Source organism: Hydra vulgaris, chromosome 12 (assembly GCF_038396675.1).
Source record: "Hydra vulgaris chromosome 12, alternate assembly HydraT2T_AEP".
Lineage (NCBI taxonomy): Eukaryota > Metazoa > Cnidaria > Hydrozoa > Anthoathecata > Hydridae > Hydra > Hydra vulgaris.
The window spans coordinates 4,525,003-4,540,962 of NC_088931.1; the positions used below are offsets into that span (position 1 = coordinate 4,525,003).

At 28.0% G+C, this 15,960-nt stretch overlaps 1 protein-coding gene across 1 annotated transcript; it reads right to left on the bottom strand.

Annotated features, from left to right (window-relative positions):
- Positions 1-128: 128 nt before the first annotated feature.
- LOC100211434 (carboxypeptidase D) lies at positions 129-15,255 on the bottom strand. The gene is made up of 2 exons (XM_065811284.1): positions 14,162-15,255; positions 129-1,015 (listed from the first exon to the last, which is right to left on the bottom strand). The coding sequence occupies exons 1-2, from the start codon at positions 15,149-15,151 to the stop codon at positions 392-394; spliced, it is 1,614 nt and encodes a 537-aa protein (XP_065667356.1). The 5' UTR covers positions 15,152-15,255; the 3' UTR covers positions 129-391.
- Positions 15,256-15,960: the final 705 nt, after the last annotated feature.

Here is a 15,960-nt window from a genome sequence, read left to right on the forward strand (position 1 = left end):
GAAAAGTCTAGAACCAGAAAGTCAAGGTGAATGTGAAATCAGAGAAGTTTAAAATCAAGAACCAATTGATCATGAACCGGCTACAGCTCAAGCAGACGTTGACACTAAACATGTATAAGAACAAGACAAACTATTATGGTTTTTTATTTAAGAAAATAAATTAACTAATACATTATGGTAGAATATCTTTTATTGATATTCACTCCGCTCATATAAGCTAATGAAATTAATTAAACTTGCAAACAAATTGCAAAAATGCAGGTTGTTCTCAATTTTCTATGCTTTTAATATTTAAATATATAACTAAAAAATTTACAGATTTTTTAAATTATTGAATTTGTAACTATTATTATGCTGTAAACAAAATATATTAATTTGTTAAAAAATATTTTCAAGCTTCGTCGCCTGTATACTCGCTTAAATATTCTTGATGCTTTAAGTTAATTGTATCCATCATGTGATTGAGGTCATCATACTGCTGTTCATAAGACGGAGACATTGCCAAATCATCTATATTTTTTAATTGCAATTGTAAGCTTGAAAGACTTGGCCTAGTTTCTGAACTAGCTTCATTCATGTCAATCCCTGTAAATGATTGTAGATCTGACTGCCATGGTTGTGGAGCGTTGTTACTAAAAAGTCTTTGTTCGAGGTCTTGCTCCTGCTGAGAAAACAAACCTCTTTGTAAAAATGAAAGTATTCGTTGATTATTTGTTTCCATAGGATCGAGGGCAGGAACTTGCTGGCAGTTATCTTTATCCCAACATTCCTTTTCTTCAGTTAATGTAAAATTAACTATTGTAGGTATTGTTTCCTCTACCTCTATAGTTTTGATGGATGGTTTAAAACCTTTTTTTGTTACCTTGATGTCGTATTTACCTGGCAACAATATACGCCAAAAGTCTCCACCTTTTTGCGATTTCATAAATTTCGATCGATCATCGACATGAATTTCAGCACCATCAACTGGTTGTCCGGCTTCTGTCAGAACAATTCCTTTGATGCCTTTGTGAATCTACAGGAAAAATGTATAAAAACTTTTGGAAATGTTTAATTATTTGCAGAAAATAAAAAAAAAATGCTTTTTTTTTCCTACTATCAGCCTATTTTGCAATTGCGATTTTTTATTTAAGAAGTGTAAAACGCGTTTAAATTATGAAAAAATTAGTTATTTTTGTGTTAATTTATTTAGTTCTTTATTTTCCGCCAAAAAACTCGATGTTTTAAAAAAAGCATCTTTTTCAAACCATTACACTAAATCTTAAATATTAGAGATAATTTTATTTTTATGTTTAAAGAAGGTTGCATAACATTTTTGTGCAATTATTTTTGAAATAGCAATTGCTTAATATTTAGATATTTTTTAAATTTTGTTTACTGCAATTTAAACTTGCGTCGTTAGTTTACTAGCTTATAACTCCAGGTCATAGGTAGCATAACTCCAGATCAGAGGTAAAACAAATCTTTAAAGCCTATTTAACTATAAATTATGCAACGCTAAGCGAAGCATCTCAACAACAATAAAAAGATTTTTCCTCGCTGTGCATTTGACTGAACCAAAAGCTAAAATAGAATTTACACTTCGCCGCGCAAAAGAGTTAACGGATCGTCCAACTTATTTTTAAGTAATTTGGAAGTATCATTTTCTCTTTTGCGTGGCGGTTTTAATTGAACTTTTAATTGAAGTGCTTTTTTTATTTTTGGTTCTATTAAAAACTCTGTGAGGTAAAACTCTTGATCTTTTTTGTCTATTAGTTACATTTTGCGTAGTTTAATTTATGAACTCCTGGATCAAAGTTTTTTTGTTTTATTTGTTTTTGGTCGGTATAATACAAAATAAAAATTTAAATAACGTGTAAATAACGTTAATAATAAAATTGATTGATAAATTTTATAGACTTATAAGTTCAAAGTATAAATAGAAATTAAAATCACTAATAATAGATTTTGACGATCATATTTCCAGAATCTTTTATCAAAAACGAGCATATGTTAAAATACAAATAAAATAAAATTTATAATAACTATAACATAAATCGTATCTTAAAATTTAGCCACTGTAAAAAATATTCTAAAAATTTGAGTAAATTTTTGATTAATCACAAAAAAATAATCCAATTTTTTGGATTCAAATTTTGAATTTAAATAAATGCTTTAACATATTTAAATTAATAATTTTATCTAAATTTGAAATTAAAATATCTGTAATCTTTGTAAAAATTTTCTGTCGAGGGTGTTTTAAATCATTTTTTATATATAACTTTTTAGTTATTTATCATTTATGTATAACTTTAAATCTATAATACCAGGGGCCCGAAAGGAGGGGGGCGAACGGGACAGTTGGTCCCAGGCGGCAGATATCCAAGGGGCGCTAAATAAAAAGAAGGTACCTACAAAAGAAAAGGTCCTTCATCTAAATTATAAAGAACATTTGATAAATAAGGGCGCCAATCAGGGTTGCTATCCCAGGCGGCGTGACGGCTCTCGGCGGCCCTGTATAATTTATATAAATTTTATTATATCTAATAATTTTTTTTTATATCTTTTAATAATATAAGAAAGATTTTTTGGATTCATTTACCAAAATTCAGAATATAATTGTTAAATTGATGAAAAGCTCAAAAAGTTTTAATATTAAACGACTTCAAATTAAAATTCAAAAATTCAAATATTTGCGGTTATAACAAATAAAAAATTTTGGTTGATAATAATAATGATACAGGTAGATCGGGGCGCGTTGGTGCAGTTTTTCTTTAATGAGTAATTTTTTAGTCTTTTGTGTTTAAGTATCCAAAAGTAGCAATAACAAAAGTTCACAATCGACTTTCAATATATTTATAGCTGTTTTTGCAAGGTCAAGTTTCTATTTTTCGCATTTTTAACTTTTTATTTATTTTTAATTAAAAAAAAATTTAGATATTGAAATTTGAAGTGTTTTAAACACATTAAAATTTGAAGTGTTTTGAACATTTTATGGATTGAAACTTGCAGTCGTGGTGTAGTGGTTAAGTTCTGGCTTCAGAAAAGGAGGCCCTGGATCGAAACCCGCTCCGGCCATATATGCATCATTAGTAAGGAAAAATGCATGAACTTCCTGAACTGTCCTAACGGTCTTATAATAAAGAATCGCAAATCAGCATTTATGCTGATTTGCGATTCTTTATTATAAGACCGTTAGGACTTTTTTCCAGTGGGCACTGGACTTATAAAATAAGTCTTTTGAACTTCAAAAAACGTCAAAAATGTTGAAAAGACGTTCAAAAGACATTCAAAACATTCAAAAGACGTTTAAAAGACGTCTTTTTTACGTCCCCTGCCCACTTGGTTAAAGCACCTAAATAACTTTTTCTTCTTAAACTATTAATTGATACTGTGTTACATTTAATACTAAAATGATCTCAAAAGCTTTAAACTTACATAGTTACTTACAGTTAGCGATTGCGATCCCGGGATCCCGGCTTTTTTATAATCCCGAAAACCCAGGATTGTCTAATATCAATTCCCTATAAGATTGAACAAAACAAAGCGTAATGAAAAACAATATAAAAATAACAACAACTTACGCATCTCAAGAAAATAATTTTAAAAAAATGTTAAAAAAAAAAATTAAATTTACACAACCAATGTAAAAAATGCCAGAGGATGTTGCTACAGTATTAAGAGAATCGTTCCAGTTATGGAACTTAAAAGAACAAAGAGTGATTTTTAAAACATTGATGGAGGAGAATGTTTTAAAAATACTAAACCAATTAAGTGTGGGGATACTATTTAGTAGCTAGTACTTAAGGCTAACAACTTTGAAAGCTGTGTTGTTTTACTAATCGTAATCTTATAAAGTAACTTTAATATAAAGTATTTTACCAATAATTTCATTTACTGAGTGGTAAAGAGAAACTATAATAGTAATAAAATTCCAGAAAATAATTGTATCTTCAGTTGTACAATAAAAAAATTTACCAAAAAGATTTGACTTTGAGAAGAAAAAAAAGTGACAGTAAAAAAGTCGCGACATATCATGTTGGTTAGTTATTCTGTTCTGTTTTGTGATTCTGCAAAATAAACTTTTTTTCAAATTGAACAAAAAAGTGCTTTTAAATTTAAGTTTAAACGTGGTTGTACCAGTTGAAGATGCACCACGTTGTACTCATCAAAATGTGAAAGAATGCCAAAAGTTGCTTAGCAAATCTTTGATATTGATTTTATACGTCCTAGTTTGAGTAAATGTAAAACTGCTGATACCACAAGTATATAAACCGAGTAAGCAGCTTTTATTTTATACAACGAGATATGGCAAAGTTTTATAAAATTTTAATGTTGTATTTATTAATTCTCGACGTAATTTGAAGCGTTTTAAATAAAATAAAACGAACTTTGTGCATCAAAGTAAAGTTTATTATTTTATTTCATGGGTAATTTGTTACAAATCAAATGAACGTTTGATATTATGAACAATTGTTCAGTGAATTAAGAATTAACATTAAACAAATGATCATTGTATATTAGTATTATGAATAAATATTCAGCGAGTTAAATTAACAGCAAACACATGATCATTGTATATTATGCCATTTGATAGCATTTCTTTTTTTAAATTGTTTAATAAATACAAATTAAACTAACAAAAAAAATCTATATTCAACTGGAAAAAAAAATTCAAAATATAATGCTTGAGTCAAACTCTAATAATTGAAAACTAACCCAATAACGGGTGATGCGGAAGTTATCGGACAAATCCTAATTTCATTATTTGAGCATAATAATTAGTTTTTGTGGTTTAATGCGTAGGCATAAACGTTCTATAAAATATAAACTTTATTATTTAAAACACAATTATTTAAAATGAGGTTAAATGCAGCTGAATGAGAATCTTTTCGAAAGCGACTAAAAATGTTTTTTGTAAATAGACCTTATATAAAAAAAAAAAAAAAATCGTAAATCATTTTGAAAAGGAAGGATTTGCTCGAAGTACAATATATGATAACCTAATAAGACTTGAAACTGTTCAATCGTTTTCTGATAGAAAGCACCCTGGTCGTCCGACATCCTGGATTAGAGAAAAGAAAGCCGAATTAACGAGACTTGTCAACAATCGAAAAGGGGTCAGTCAGAGAAAAATAGGTATTAAATTCGGTGTAAATCAATCGACAATTGGTCGTCAGTTAAAAAAAATGAACATTAAATATAGAAAACGTGAAAAGACTCCAAAATACACTATAGAACAACAAATAAAGGCAAAGAAAAGAAGCAGGAAACTAGTTAGCCAACTCTATAACACAAAATCGCTTCTAGTCATCGATGACGAAAAATACTTTTGTTTTGCAGGGGACAACATGCCTGGAAATTCTGGATACTACACAAACAACAAAAAGACATGCCCAAAAACTGTTCGTTTTATAGGAAAAGAGAAATTTCAAAAAAAATTATTAATGTGGATAGCCATATCTGACCGTGGTATGTCCGAGCCATTGTTTCGCACTTCCAAGGCTGTAGCGATCAATACATCAATCTATATTAGTGAATGTTTAGAAAAACGACTTCTTCCATTTATTCACAAGTATCATGGAGACTTTAACTATTTATTTTGGCCAGATTTAGCAAGTTCTCATTATTCTAAAGATTCTCTAAATTGGAAGGACCAATATGTCTATTACGTTGATAAAGAATCCAATCCCCCAAATGTGCCTCAAGCGCGACCAATTGAAAATTTTTGGGGACATTTGGCACAGAAGGTTTACGAGGGAGATTGGCAAGCTTCAACAGAGCAAGTTTTCATTGATCGCATTACACTAAAACTACAAGAAATTGATTTACAGTCGCATATGAAAGGCGTCAGAGCAAAATTGAGATAAATTGCAGATGGAGGTGTTTTTTCATATAAAAAATATATTTTTATTAAAAGATAAATGCTTTATTTAAAAAAAATATAATAGTAGTTTGTTTTTTATTTATAAATAAGTTATTGACGTTTTTATTTTGTCCGATAACTTCCGCATCACCCGTTAGTAAAAGAAATCTTGTTTTTTGACTGTAAAACTTAAAAGGCTTAAGAAAATGGTTTTATTCAAAATCAAAAACTTTTAATTTTGAAAAAAATTTAGTTTATTTTGCAAACGTTTTGATCAATCTAGGACGACACCAAATTAAAAGTAAAAATAAATCATCTAAACTTTTTAAAATTAGACCTTTTAAAATACCTTTACAATACAAAGTTACAATACGATTCAACAGCTTAATGTATACTTTAAAATCACCTATTTCAGCCTTAGGGAGTGAGTACTTTATAATCAATTTAAAAAAAAAAAAAACACTGAAGTTCTTTATTACAAGGAAATATAAACTTAAGAAATGTAAAGGAAATATTAATGAATCAAATACTCAGTTGGGAAACATTTTAAGAGCAATAAAAACTGGTGTTTTCATTTCTCTTAAAATGTTTAAAATTAACTTATGCCAAATTTTGTTTATTAGCTTTAGTTACTTTTTTATTTATTAGTTTTTAAATTAATTAAATTAATTTTGTTTATTAGTTACTTTATTTAGTTTTTAAAAACAAAGAAAGTAAAAAAAAAGAAAGTAAAACTAAAGCTAATGTTTAGCAAAAAAATATGTTAAACTTTTAAAGCCTTCAAAAACAAATAAAATAGAATCCTTCAATAGTCTAACTAAACTTATTAAATCATAAAATATGCGTTTAAAAAAAGCTGCAAACAGACAAAAAAGCTCGTCCATAAACGACGTCACGCTTAATTTATCTTTTAAATAAAAGTAAGAATCATTGACTCACTTACGCAGCAGTTTTTAAAGTATTACTAGAGGTAGTGAGCGACCAAAACAGAAAATAAGCCGAAACCGAAATAAACTGAAATTTCGAATACTTTAGCTCTGCAAAACCGATACCAACATTTCGGCTACTAAAATTTAATTTCATTAAAAAAATTTATTTAAAAATGCAATTTTACAATTGTTGTTTTTCTCTACTCGTATTAAGTTAGAATTGATTGCACGCGTATCACAAGTTGAGGTTTAGTACAAAAGTTGGCGACATAAGTTGAAAGCGAAAGTTACAACCGGCAGATTTTCTCTGTAAAACAAGATTTTTTCGAGATATTTTCTGAAAATTCTCAAAAATAACTGTTTTTCTAAGTTAGATAAAAATTTAAAATCCAACAAGTTTTTCGGTTTTTGGCATGTTTTTCAACCGAAATTTTGCTTTTTACCGAATTTATAAAAAGAACCGAAACCGAATTTTCGGTATCGGTTCAAATTGAAATTTCGACCGAAACCGATACCGAAACAGAATTTTGGTTGATCACTAATTACAGGCAGAGGCGTATTTATGGGGAGGACCAGAGGGGGTTTTGGCCCAAGGCGTCAAGTTTTGATAAGGCGCCTAAATGAGTATGTTTGGCATAAGAAAGTATCATTCAAAAGGCAATCAAAGTCCACTTGCAAATTATACATAACTATGCGCGAATTATTTGTGCGAAAACTTTGTGATTTGGTAAAAAAAAGTCTCGTTGCTCAGTTTGATCTTTTTTTAGAGGATCGAACCTATCTTTTAATATATATGAGCAGTCATAGGTATAATGACAGATAGTTTTATACAACAAATGGTGAAAGAGATGAAGAAAGCTAAATATTTTTCCTTCAGTATTGATTCTACTTCTTATATTAGGTGTGTATTTAACTGATTAACTGTGTTCATTTTTCGGTATGTTCAAAAAAATGGCTGTCCGGTAGAAAGATTTTTAGGATTTTTACCCAATTAAGGTCATAAATCTGAATAATTAGCAGATGCTGTATTTTTAATTTCAGAATTGCATGGATTCGACATAAACAATAGTGGTGGTTACGATTACAATGTGTCTAACATGTCTGGTTGGTATACAGGAATTTAAGCTCGCATTAAAGAAGTTAATCCTTTTGCAACATTTGTACCATGCTTGGCACACTCTTTAAATCTTGATGGCGGATGCGCTGTGGACTGTTGTAGAAATGCTTTAGAATTTTTTATTTTGCTTCAAAATATCTTTAACTTTTTCAGTGCTTTTACTTATAGATGAGAAATACTTCAAAACAATTTAATAAAAACAGAAAATGTATCACTTAAAAACTATAAGATACCAGATGGTCAGCCAGATCTAATTCAAAAATTAGAATAGACAAAATTGAAATGATTTTTGTGATTTATCATCTTTGTGATTTATCATCTTTGATAAATCACAAAGGTCAATCACAAGTTCAGAAGCTAATGGACTATCTTGAAACGATTTTAATGACCACATTAAGAGGCGATATACTAGAAAGGCTCAACAAAAATAGTAAACAATTACAGTCAGTTAAGATTGATTTAGAAACAGTAGTAAGTTTATACAAACCCTTAATTTGATATGTATTAGATATGAGTAGTATGTTTGATATCTATGAAGAGAGAGAGAGAGCAATTAACAAACCGGGACACAAAACATATTGATATATACCCAAAAGAATAAGAAAATTAACTGTAGGTGAAAAAAAGAGAAGGAGAAATAAATTTTGAAATAAAAGATTCTTTAAGGATTAACACATACTATGCTATTACTGATAAACTACATTCTGAACTAGAAAGAAAAAAATTGTGCTATGATGAAGCCAATAAAAATTTTTAATTATTGTTTCAAATAATAAAACTATCACCATCAGAAGTTTACAAAAAAGTTGAAATACTTCAAAATACACACAAAAAATAATCTTTCGACTTCATTTGCTAACAAGTATATACAGTTCAGAAGTTATTTAATGAATTTAACTGAAATTGTAAGACCTAAAACTATAATAGATATTTTTAAAATGATTAGAACTGATAAACTTCAAGAACTATAACTATCCTTATATATAACGATCCTTAATGCTATATCTACTATAAGTAGATATATCTTTAAGGATATATCTATGCTGCCCAACGTCCAATTGTTCAGCCGAGAGAACATTTTTAGCATTAAAGAGGGTCAAATCTTATTTGAGGTCGGGAAAGACTGGTGTGAATGTCTTATTAAGTTAGCAATTCTATCTATTGAATCTGCACTTACCATAGAAATGAACTGTTATGACATTATAAATACATTTGCAAAGCAAAACTCACGTAGAAAATTATATACATTTTTTTAATGTTAAGTTAGTTTAATCCCAGGAAAAAAAGTTCTATAGAATTTCTATAAACTTTTGGAACATATGGTCTATAGAAATTCTATAGAATTCTATAAAATTTCTATAGAATGTCTATTAATTTCAATAGAAATTGCTATAAAACTTTATTTTCTATGAAATAAAAAGTAGAAAAAAAGTTCTATTGGAATTTCTATAGAAATTAACTGAGATTCTATAGAAATTTTATAGAATTCTATAGAATTTCTATAGACCATATGTTCCAAAAGTTTATAGAAATTCTATAAAACTTTTTTTCCTGCGATTATATGTTTGCATTGAAAATGCTATAGTTTTTTTTAATAATCACCCCTTATCATTCAGTTATTTGTAAAAGAGAGCGCTTAAAAAATTAGTGCCCCAGGGCGCCGAAAATATAAATACGTCTCTGATTACAGGGCTCTATACACAATGAAAATCTCAGTGTCAGAGAGCAAATGATCTCCAACTTCTATTCAAAAATTAAATTTAGCGTGGCATCGTTTATGAACAACCCCATGCGGACACTAGTTAAAAACAAAAAAAAAAGACAAAAAAAAACGTATGCTAGTAAAAAACAATCTTCATATTTCCTCCGTCATTTTTTGCTTATGAGTTTCTTGAATTGTCAAACTTTTATCAATTTTGTTATTAAACTCGTTATAAGATTTTTTGAACATTCGCTTTTAGTTTCTATGCAGGGAAAGATATTAATGATTCGAATGTTAAAAAAATTGTACCAACATAGATTTACCAATTTTAGAGAGATAGCATTATAAGAGATAGCATTATAAGAAAGATAGAATTATAAGAACTACTCTTTAACTCCAGATCCTAAGTGCTTTTCAAGAAAAATGCATTTTAAAATGTCAACAAAAAGTAACAAAAATTATAGGACTTTAGTTCTTCATGGACAACACTTTTATAATAAAATAAAAATGAAAAAACTAACTTAATATTTAAAAAGTAAACTATTAGCAGGCCCATAGGAACAAAAATTATATGGGGGGGGGGGGGAGAAGTACTACCTTGAAATAGTTTTAAGGACCTTTTTTTTTTAGTCATTTTTACAGTTAATTTTTTCAAAGTTATTTATTTGAAAAATTATTGGGGGATAAATGCCCAGCTGCCCTCTCCCCCCTTCCCTCGTTGCTGCGGGCCTGATTAATAAATAAGTAATTAAATAGCAGCATTAGCTGTAACTAGTGAATTAATCATAACACCAGAAATAAAGCCATAGATGAGAAGTCATTTTCAGTCATAATCTAAACTTTCAACCCAATATTTTTAGTCTTAGCATAAATCTTTTTAAATGTGTTTAGCACCTAATTTCTTAACAACCATAACATGTTTAAACTGATTTTTAAATATGTTAAGGGATTCCCAAGAAAAAAAGTTCTACAGAATTTCTATAAACTTTTGAAATATGTGGCCTATAGAAATTCTACAGAACTTTTATAGAACTTTTAATAGAATGTCTATTAATTTCTATAAAAATTGCTATGAAACTTTTTTTTCTATAGAAAAAAAGTTGAAAAAAAGTTCTATAGAAATTAACAAAGATTCTATAGAAATTTTATAGAATTCTACAAAATTTCTATAGACCACATGTTTCAAAAGTTTATAGAAATTCCATAGAGCTTTTTTCCTGGGTTGCAGTTTATGAGTTCTCTATTAAAAGCTTTGGTGTGACTATTAAGACTTTTTCAAAGTTCCACTCAACCGTTGGCTGAGTGGCGCATTCAAAAAACTAAGTTTTTTTAAAGACACTTTTTTTTTCGTTTTTGTTTTTGTTTATGTATTGTTTTAGGTTCCCCAAGAAGACCTAGTGGTCTTGTCACAGAGCACCGCGGAAGAGAATTTAACTTGGACGTTCACGCCTCCTTCCTTACCGATGGTGCGAAATACGCCCAGAACTCGCATTGAACCCCTGATCTCTTGCTTCTAAAGCAAGCGCTCTAAATACTGCGCAACGGCAGCTCTTTTTAAAGACATATTTTAAAGGCACTTGAACATTATTATGTTGCCTGGCGGTAAAAATGTAGTAATATTTAAGTAATTTCAATATTAAAGTCAATCATTTTAGAGTAGTCAATAGCAAGAAAGTTTATTTTGGTTGGTTGACAATTGCAGACTAAGTTTCTTTGATAAGCTTCTCGCCTTTATAACTATAAAGCTAAGCTTCTTACCTTTATAGCTTTTTTGAAGCCTAAATCCCAGGTATAAACTAGAGATGTGATCTTTTTTTTATACGCATTTTGCTATATAATAATTCGATTCCAATAAAGCAAATTTGAAACTTTTGTTACACTTCCGATACACCTCTGCTACATTTCTAGTATGTTTTTCTGCTTTCTTTGTCAAAAGCAAGTTTCAGGTCGGGTAAAAAATGCGTTTTATTATAGTTTTTTATTATTTAGTGTTTATTACGTAATAAAAATCTTAGAGAAGGACACTTTTATCACTTCATATTCATGTTTTGCTGAATTTCTAAAATATTTACTTATTTAGGTATATACATACTATATATTTAGGAGAAAAGAAACATTATTAATTTAATTAAGTGTAAAAGCGACCAGGTTCTCAATTAGATAAATTTTCAGAACAGTTGCTTGATTTAATAGCAAAAGTTATATGCAACAAGCAACAATTAATCTATGATTTAAATTTAGCGATCTATATCTACAATTTTAGACTCAACTCAAACTTTAACACTTGAAGTTTTTCACATTTATGTGTATACCAATCAGACTAATTAATACTTTGTTCTATTTAAATAGTCCATATGAATTACAGTTTATCTATTTAAATAGTCCAAATGAATACTTTGTTCTATTTACCCAGGAAAAAAAGTTCTATAGAATATCTATAAACTTTTGAAACATATGACCTATAGAAATTCTATAGAACTTCTATAGAATGTTTATAAATTTCTATAGAAATTGCTAAAAAACTTTTTTTTCGATAAAAAAAAAAGTAGGAAAAAAAGTTATATAGAAATTTCTATAAAAATTAACAGAGATCCTATAGAAATTCTATAGAATTCTATAGAAATTCTATAGAATTCTATATAAATTCTATAGAATTCTATAGAAATTCTATAGAATTCTATAGAAATTCTATAGAATTCTATAGAAATTCTATAGAATTCTATAGAATTTCTATAGGCTATATGTTTCAAAAGTTTATAGAAACTCTATAGAACTTTTTTTCCTGGGTAAATAGTCCATAGGAATTTTCTTTAATACCATCAGTTTTGTACTTAAACTCGTCTCCTGCTTGTGAGAAAACAATCATAGCATGAACTAAAAGTCACTAACTGAAACTACTTACAGTGAAACTTGTGATTTTAAAAAAATAAAGGAAGGAGGTAAAAAAGTTAAGTACGTAAATAGTCAATTACGGAAAACTTAATAAAGAATTTTACTCTTGAAATTATAAAGTTAATGTTTTTATAAACGCTTTTATTTTACTTTTTTTACTTTGAACTTTGAAATTTGCTTTTTTAGTTATATTATAATAATAAAATAGTCTAACTTTATATAAAATATAGATATCATTTATTCAAATATGATTTCCATCAAATAGTTGTAAGTCCTAAATATATATGAGAGAAAAGTTATTTAAAAAAAAGCTTAAAGAAAAAAAAACATTTTTTGAAATAAGCGGCTAGACCAAATTTGAAGTAGAAGAGCGATAACTATATTTTTTAAACAACCCCAATAAAAGTGCATCTGTATTAAATATCGTTTTTAGAATTTTTTTTCATTTACCACATAGTACAAAAGTTAAAATTAACAATACCATAGTACAAAACAAAGTTAAAATTCTATAGTTATTGGTAAAATTGCAAACAAACACTCAACTAAGAAGAAGAATGCAAAATTAAATATACTAACAACTTTTAACAACTATATTATAAGAACATTATTCAGCAAAACTATTTAAATTAAAAGTTTTTTTAATACTAGCTTATTGCACTATTTAATGATTTTTATAATTTAATTATTTTATTGATTTACTATTTAATGATTTTACTATATAATGATTTTTATTTAATGATTTTATTTAATGATTTTATTATTTAATTATTATTAAATACTATTATTTACTATTTAATGATTTTATTACTTAATGATTTTTTAGTTCATAATTTGTTTCGTTGCAAATCAGTTTTTTATAAACATTATAAAATGGTTTTTTAATATTATTAACCTAAAAAAGAAGTTGATCATAAACAAAATTCAAAATAGGTTTAATAGTAAATATGTTATAAAAAAAAAGAGAACAAGCAAGCAGTTTGAAGACGATTTGATCGACCATTAGTTATTATCTACTTTTGGAAAAAGAATTATCTAAAAGCAGTTCAAAAATGGAAGGCATATGCACTTCTTTGTTTTTGATGTTGTGGCCCAATACATAAACCTTGTTCAATATGTTCACCATTAGCTTTTTCACTAATCTTTCATATATTTTCAAAAACATAAAAGTAAGTTAAAAAAAAAAAGTTGAAAAACGCTTTAATTATTTTTTTTAAGTTTTAAAACTATTTTTGTTTTTAAAATTTTTAGTTTCTATCTTTAAAATTTAAATTTAAATTTCTATCTTTAAAATTTCTATCTTTAAAATATACAAAATTATCCTTTAAAATAGTATATATTTGTTGGAAAATAATGGTTTATCGTCACAACCTTTATTTTTTACATATAAAAACACTTTTTTTTTCTTTGGTCTGAAATTCCTTAATTTGTTTAAAGAAACTTCAGGCTGAAGTCTAAAAAAATTTTTTCCAAAAAAAAGTTTGTTAAAATGAATATTTTTACCACATACTCTGCAACTCTATTAAGACGTTTTTTTTTGTATAATTTATTAAAAGTAAAAACTAAATTCAAAGTTTATTATAAGTCTAAATAATAAATGAATTAACAAGACCTAATAAGAAATAAGTTATTAATGAAAGAAATGTTTATTTAAGTTTTTTAGGTAGTAAAAAACAAACCTGCTCAATAAATTTCACCAACGCTTCCTTATTTTCTTTCCAATATCTTGGTAGATCTTTTGCATCTGGAAACTTATTGCAGCCAAGTTCTAAAGTTATTTCCATAGTATCAGCTTCAACATAGTTGAAGTCTTGCATCCCCCCAGCTACGTTATACCATTTTGCTCCGTTTGTAATACCTTGCTTAAAATGATCTGGAGGAACACCTTTGCACTCCCATGGTGGATCATCCCAGTGCATGTATGGATGGGCGTATGAGTACGTTAATGCAAGTGCTTTAAAAACATCATCGTCAGGTGATGGAGTATATTCCGTTTGACCGGATGGGTTGTCATCAAATGGGTAGTTAGCTACTAGTGATCCGCCGTGCAAGTTAGCAGATAAAACAAAAGGATGTCGTAAAATCCAAGCCATTGTTATGTTAGTTTCAGGTTCCCTAGGTTTATTATCATGCGGGAAAAATTGATCAGGAAAATTTCGATTAAGATCTACATCGTTTGCATTGTTACGACCTAAAAGCCAATCTACTCCTCCATCTTTATAGGCCAGTTCATAACCATCTGGATTCATGCTAGGCATAAAATGCATTCTAGTTTCATCAACTAGTCTTGTAAGTCGTGAGCTTTTTCCATACCCTCGACATAAAAGCTCGATAAGTTTTAACAACAACTCTCTGCCCACAACTTCGTTACCATGCATGTTTGCAACATATTTAAACTCAGGTTCGAGAATTTCGTGCTTTGCAGGATTATCGCTGACAATCATTACCCACAACTCTCTACCTTTTACAGATTTACCAATGCTATACTTATGCGTTATCTTTGGATATTCACGTGAAATTTCATCTAGAAATCGTGTCATTGCTACGTAATTATGGTGTTTCGGTCCTTCATCGTCATCAATTAAATCTCTTAAGGAATAATGTTCAAAGTTTAAAAAAGGTAATGGCAATGCGCTTGTAACGCATATTAAGTAAAGAAAAAAATACATGAAATCGATCTTTACAATGCGCCAGTAAAAATTATTTGAGAGGAAGAAAAATAAAAACTGCTTTCAAAACAGTCTACTGATAGAACGCTGTTTTGATAGCGTCTAACGATAAACAACGCAGTTTATATGCTTGTGCAGCACATGCGATGAATCAAAAGTGCAGTTGCACTTATCTCTATAGCAACCTTTTCCCCCCGTTAACAAGCATTCACCAAAATGGCAGAGGTTAAATAACTGAAATCTCTATTGAAATTGAAATTTAAAGAACACTGCAGAAATTGCTGCGGTTTTTTTTTTTTTTTTGATCTTTGAAAGTAAAAAATAAAAAAGGTTTTTAAAATTTACAAAAATTAATTTTAAAATTACAAAAATTAATTTTAAAATTTACAAAACTTTACTTTAAAAATATAATGTTTAAAACATGTTAAAAGACTTTAACACCACAAACAATTTCCCTTCTTGGAATATGTTCGCAATAATGTTCCGATAATCAAAATTCATCGAAAATTTATTGACCACATTTTAAAAACTATAAAATTTTGAAAATAAATTTTTTATATAAGTTAAAATGCTGTTGATTAAATCCTATTTTTATTATTTATATATATTATATATTTCATATTCATAAACCTTATATATTTAATTATGAACTTATATTACATTGTTATACTATTTATTTGCCCACATATAAAGATAACTATGTGATTTTATTTTATACATAAAGTTTATTTTTACATTTTAACTGAGCCATTAATCTTTTTTTTTGTTTGTTTAGCAAATCATAAACTTTATATATTGAGTACCGTTGA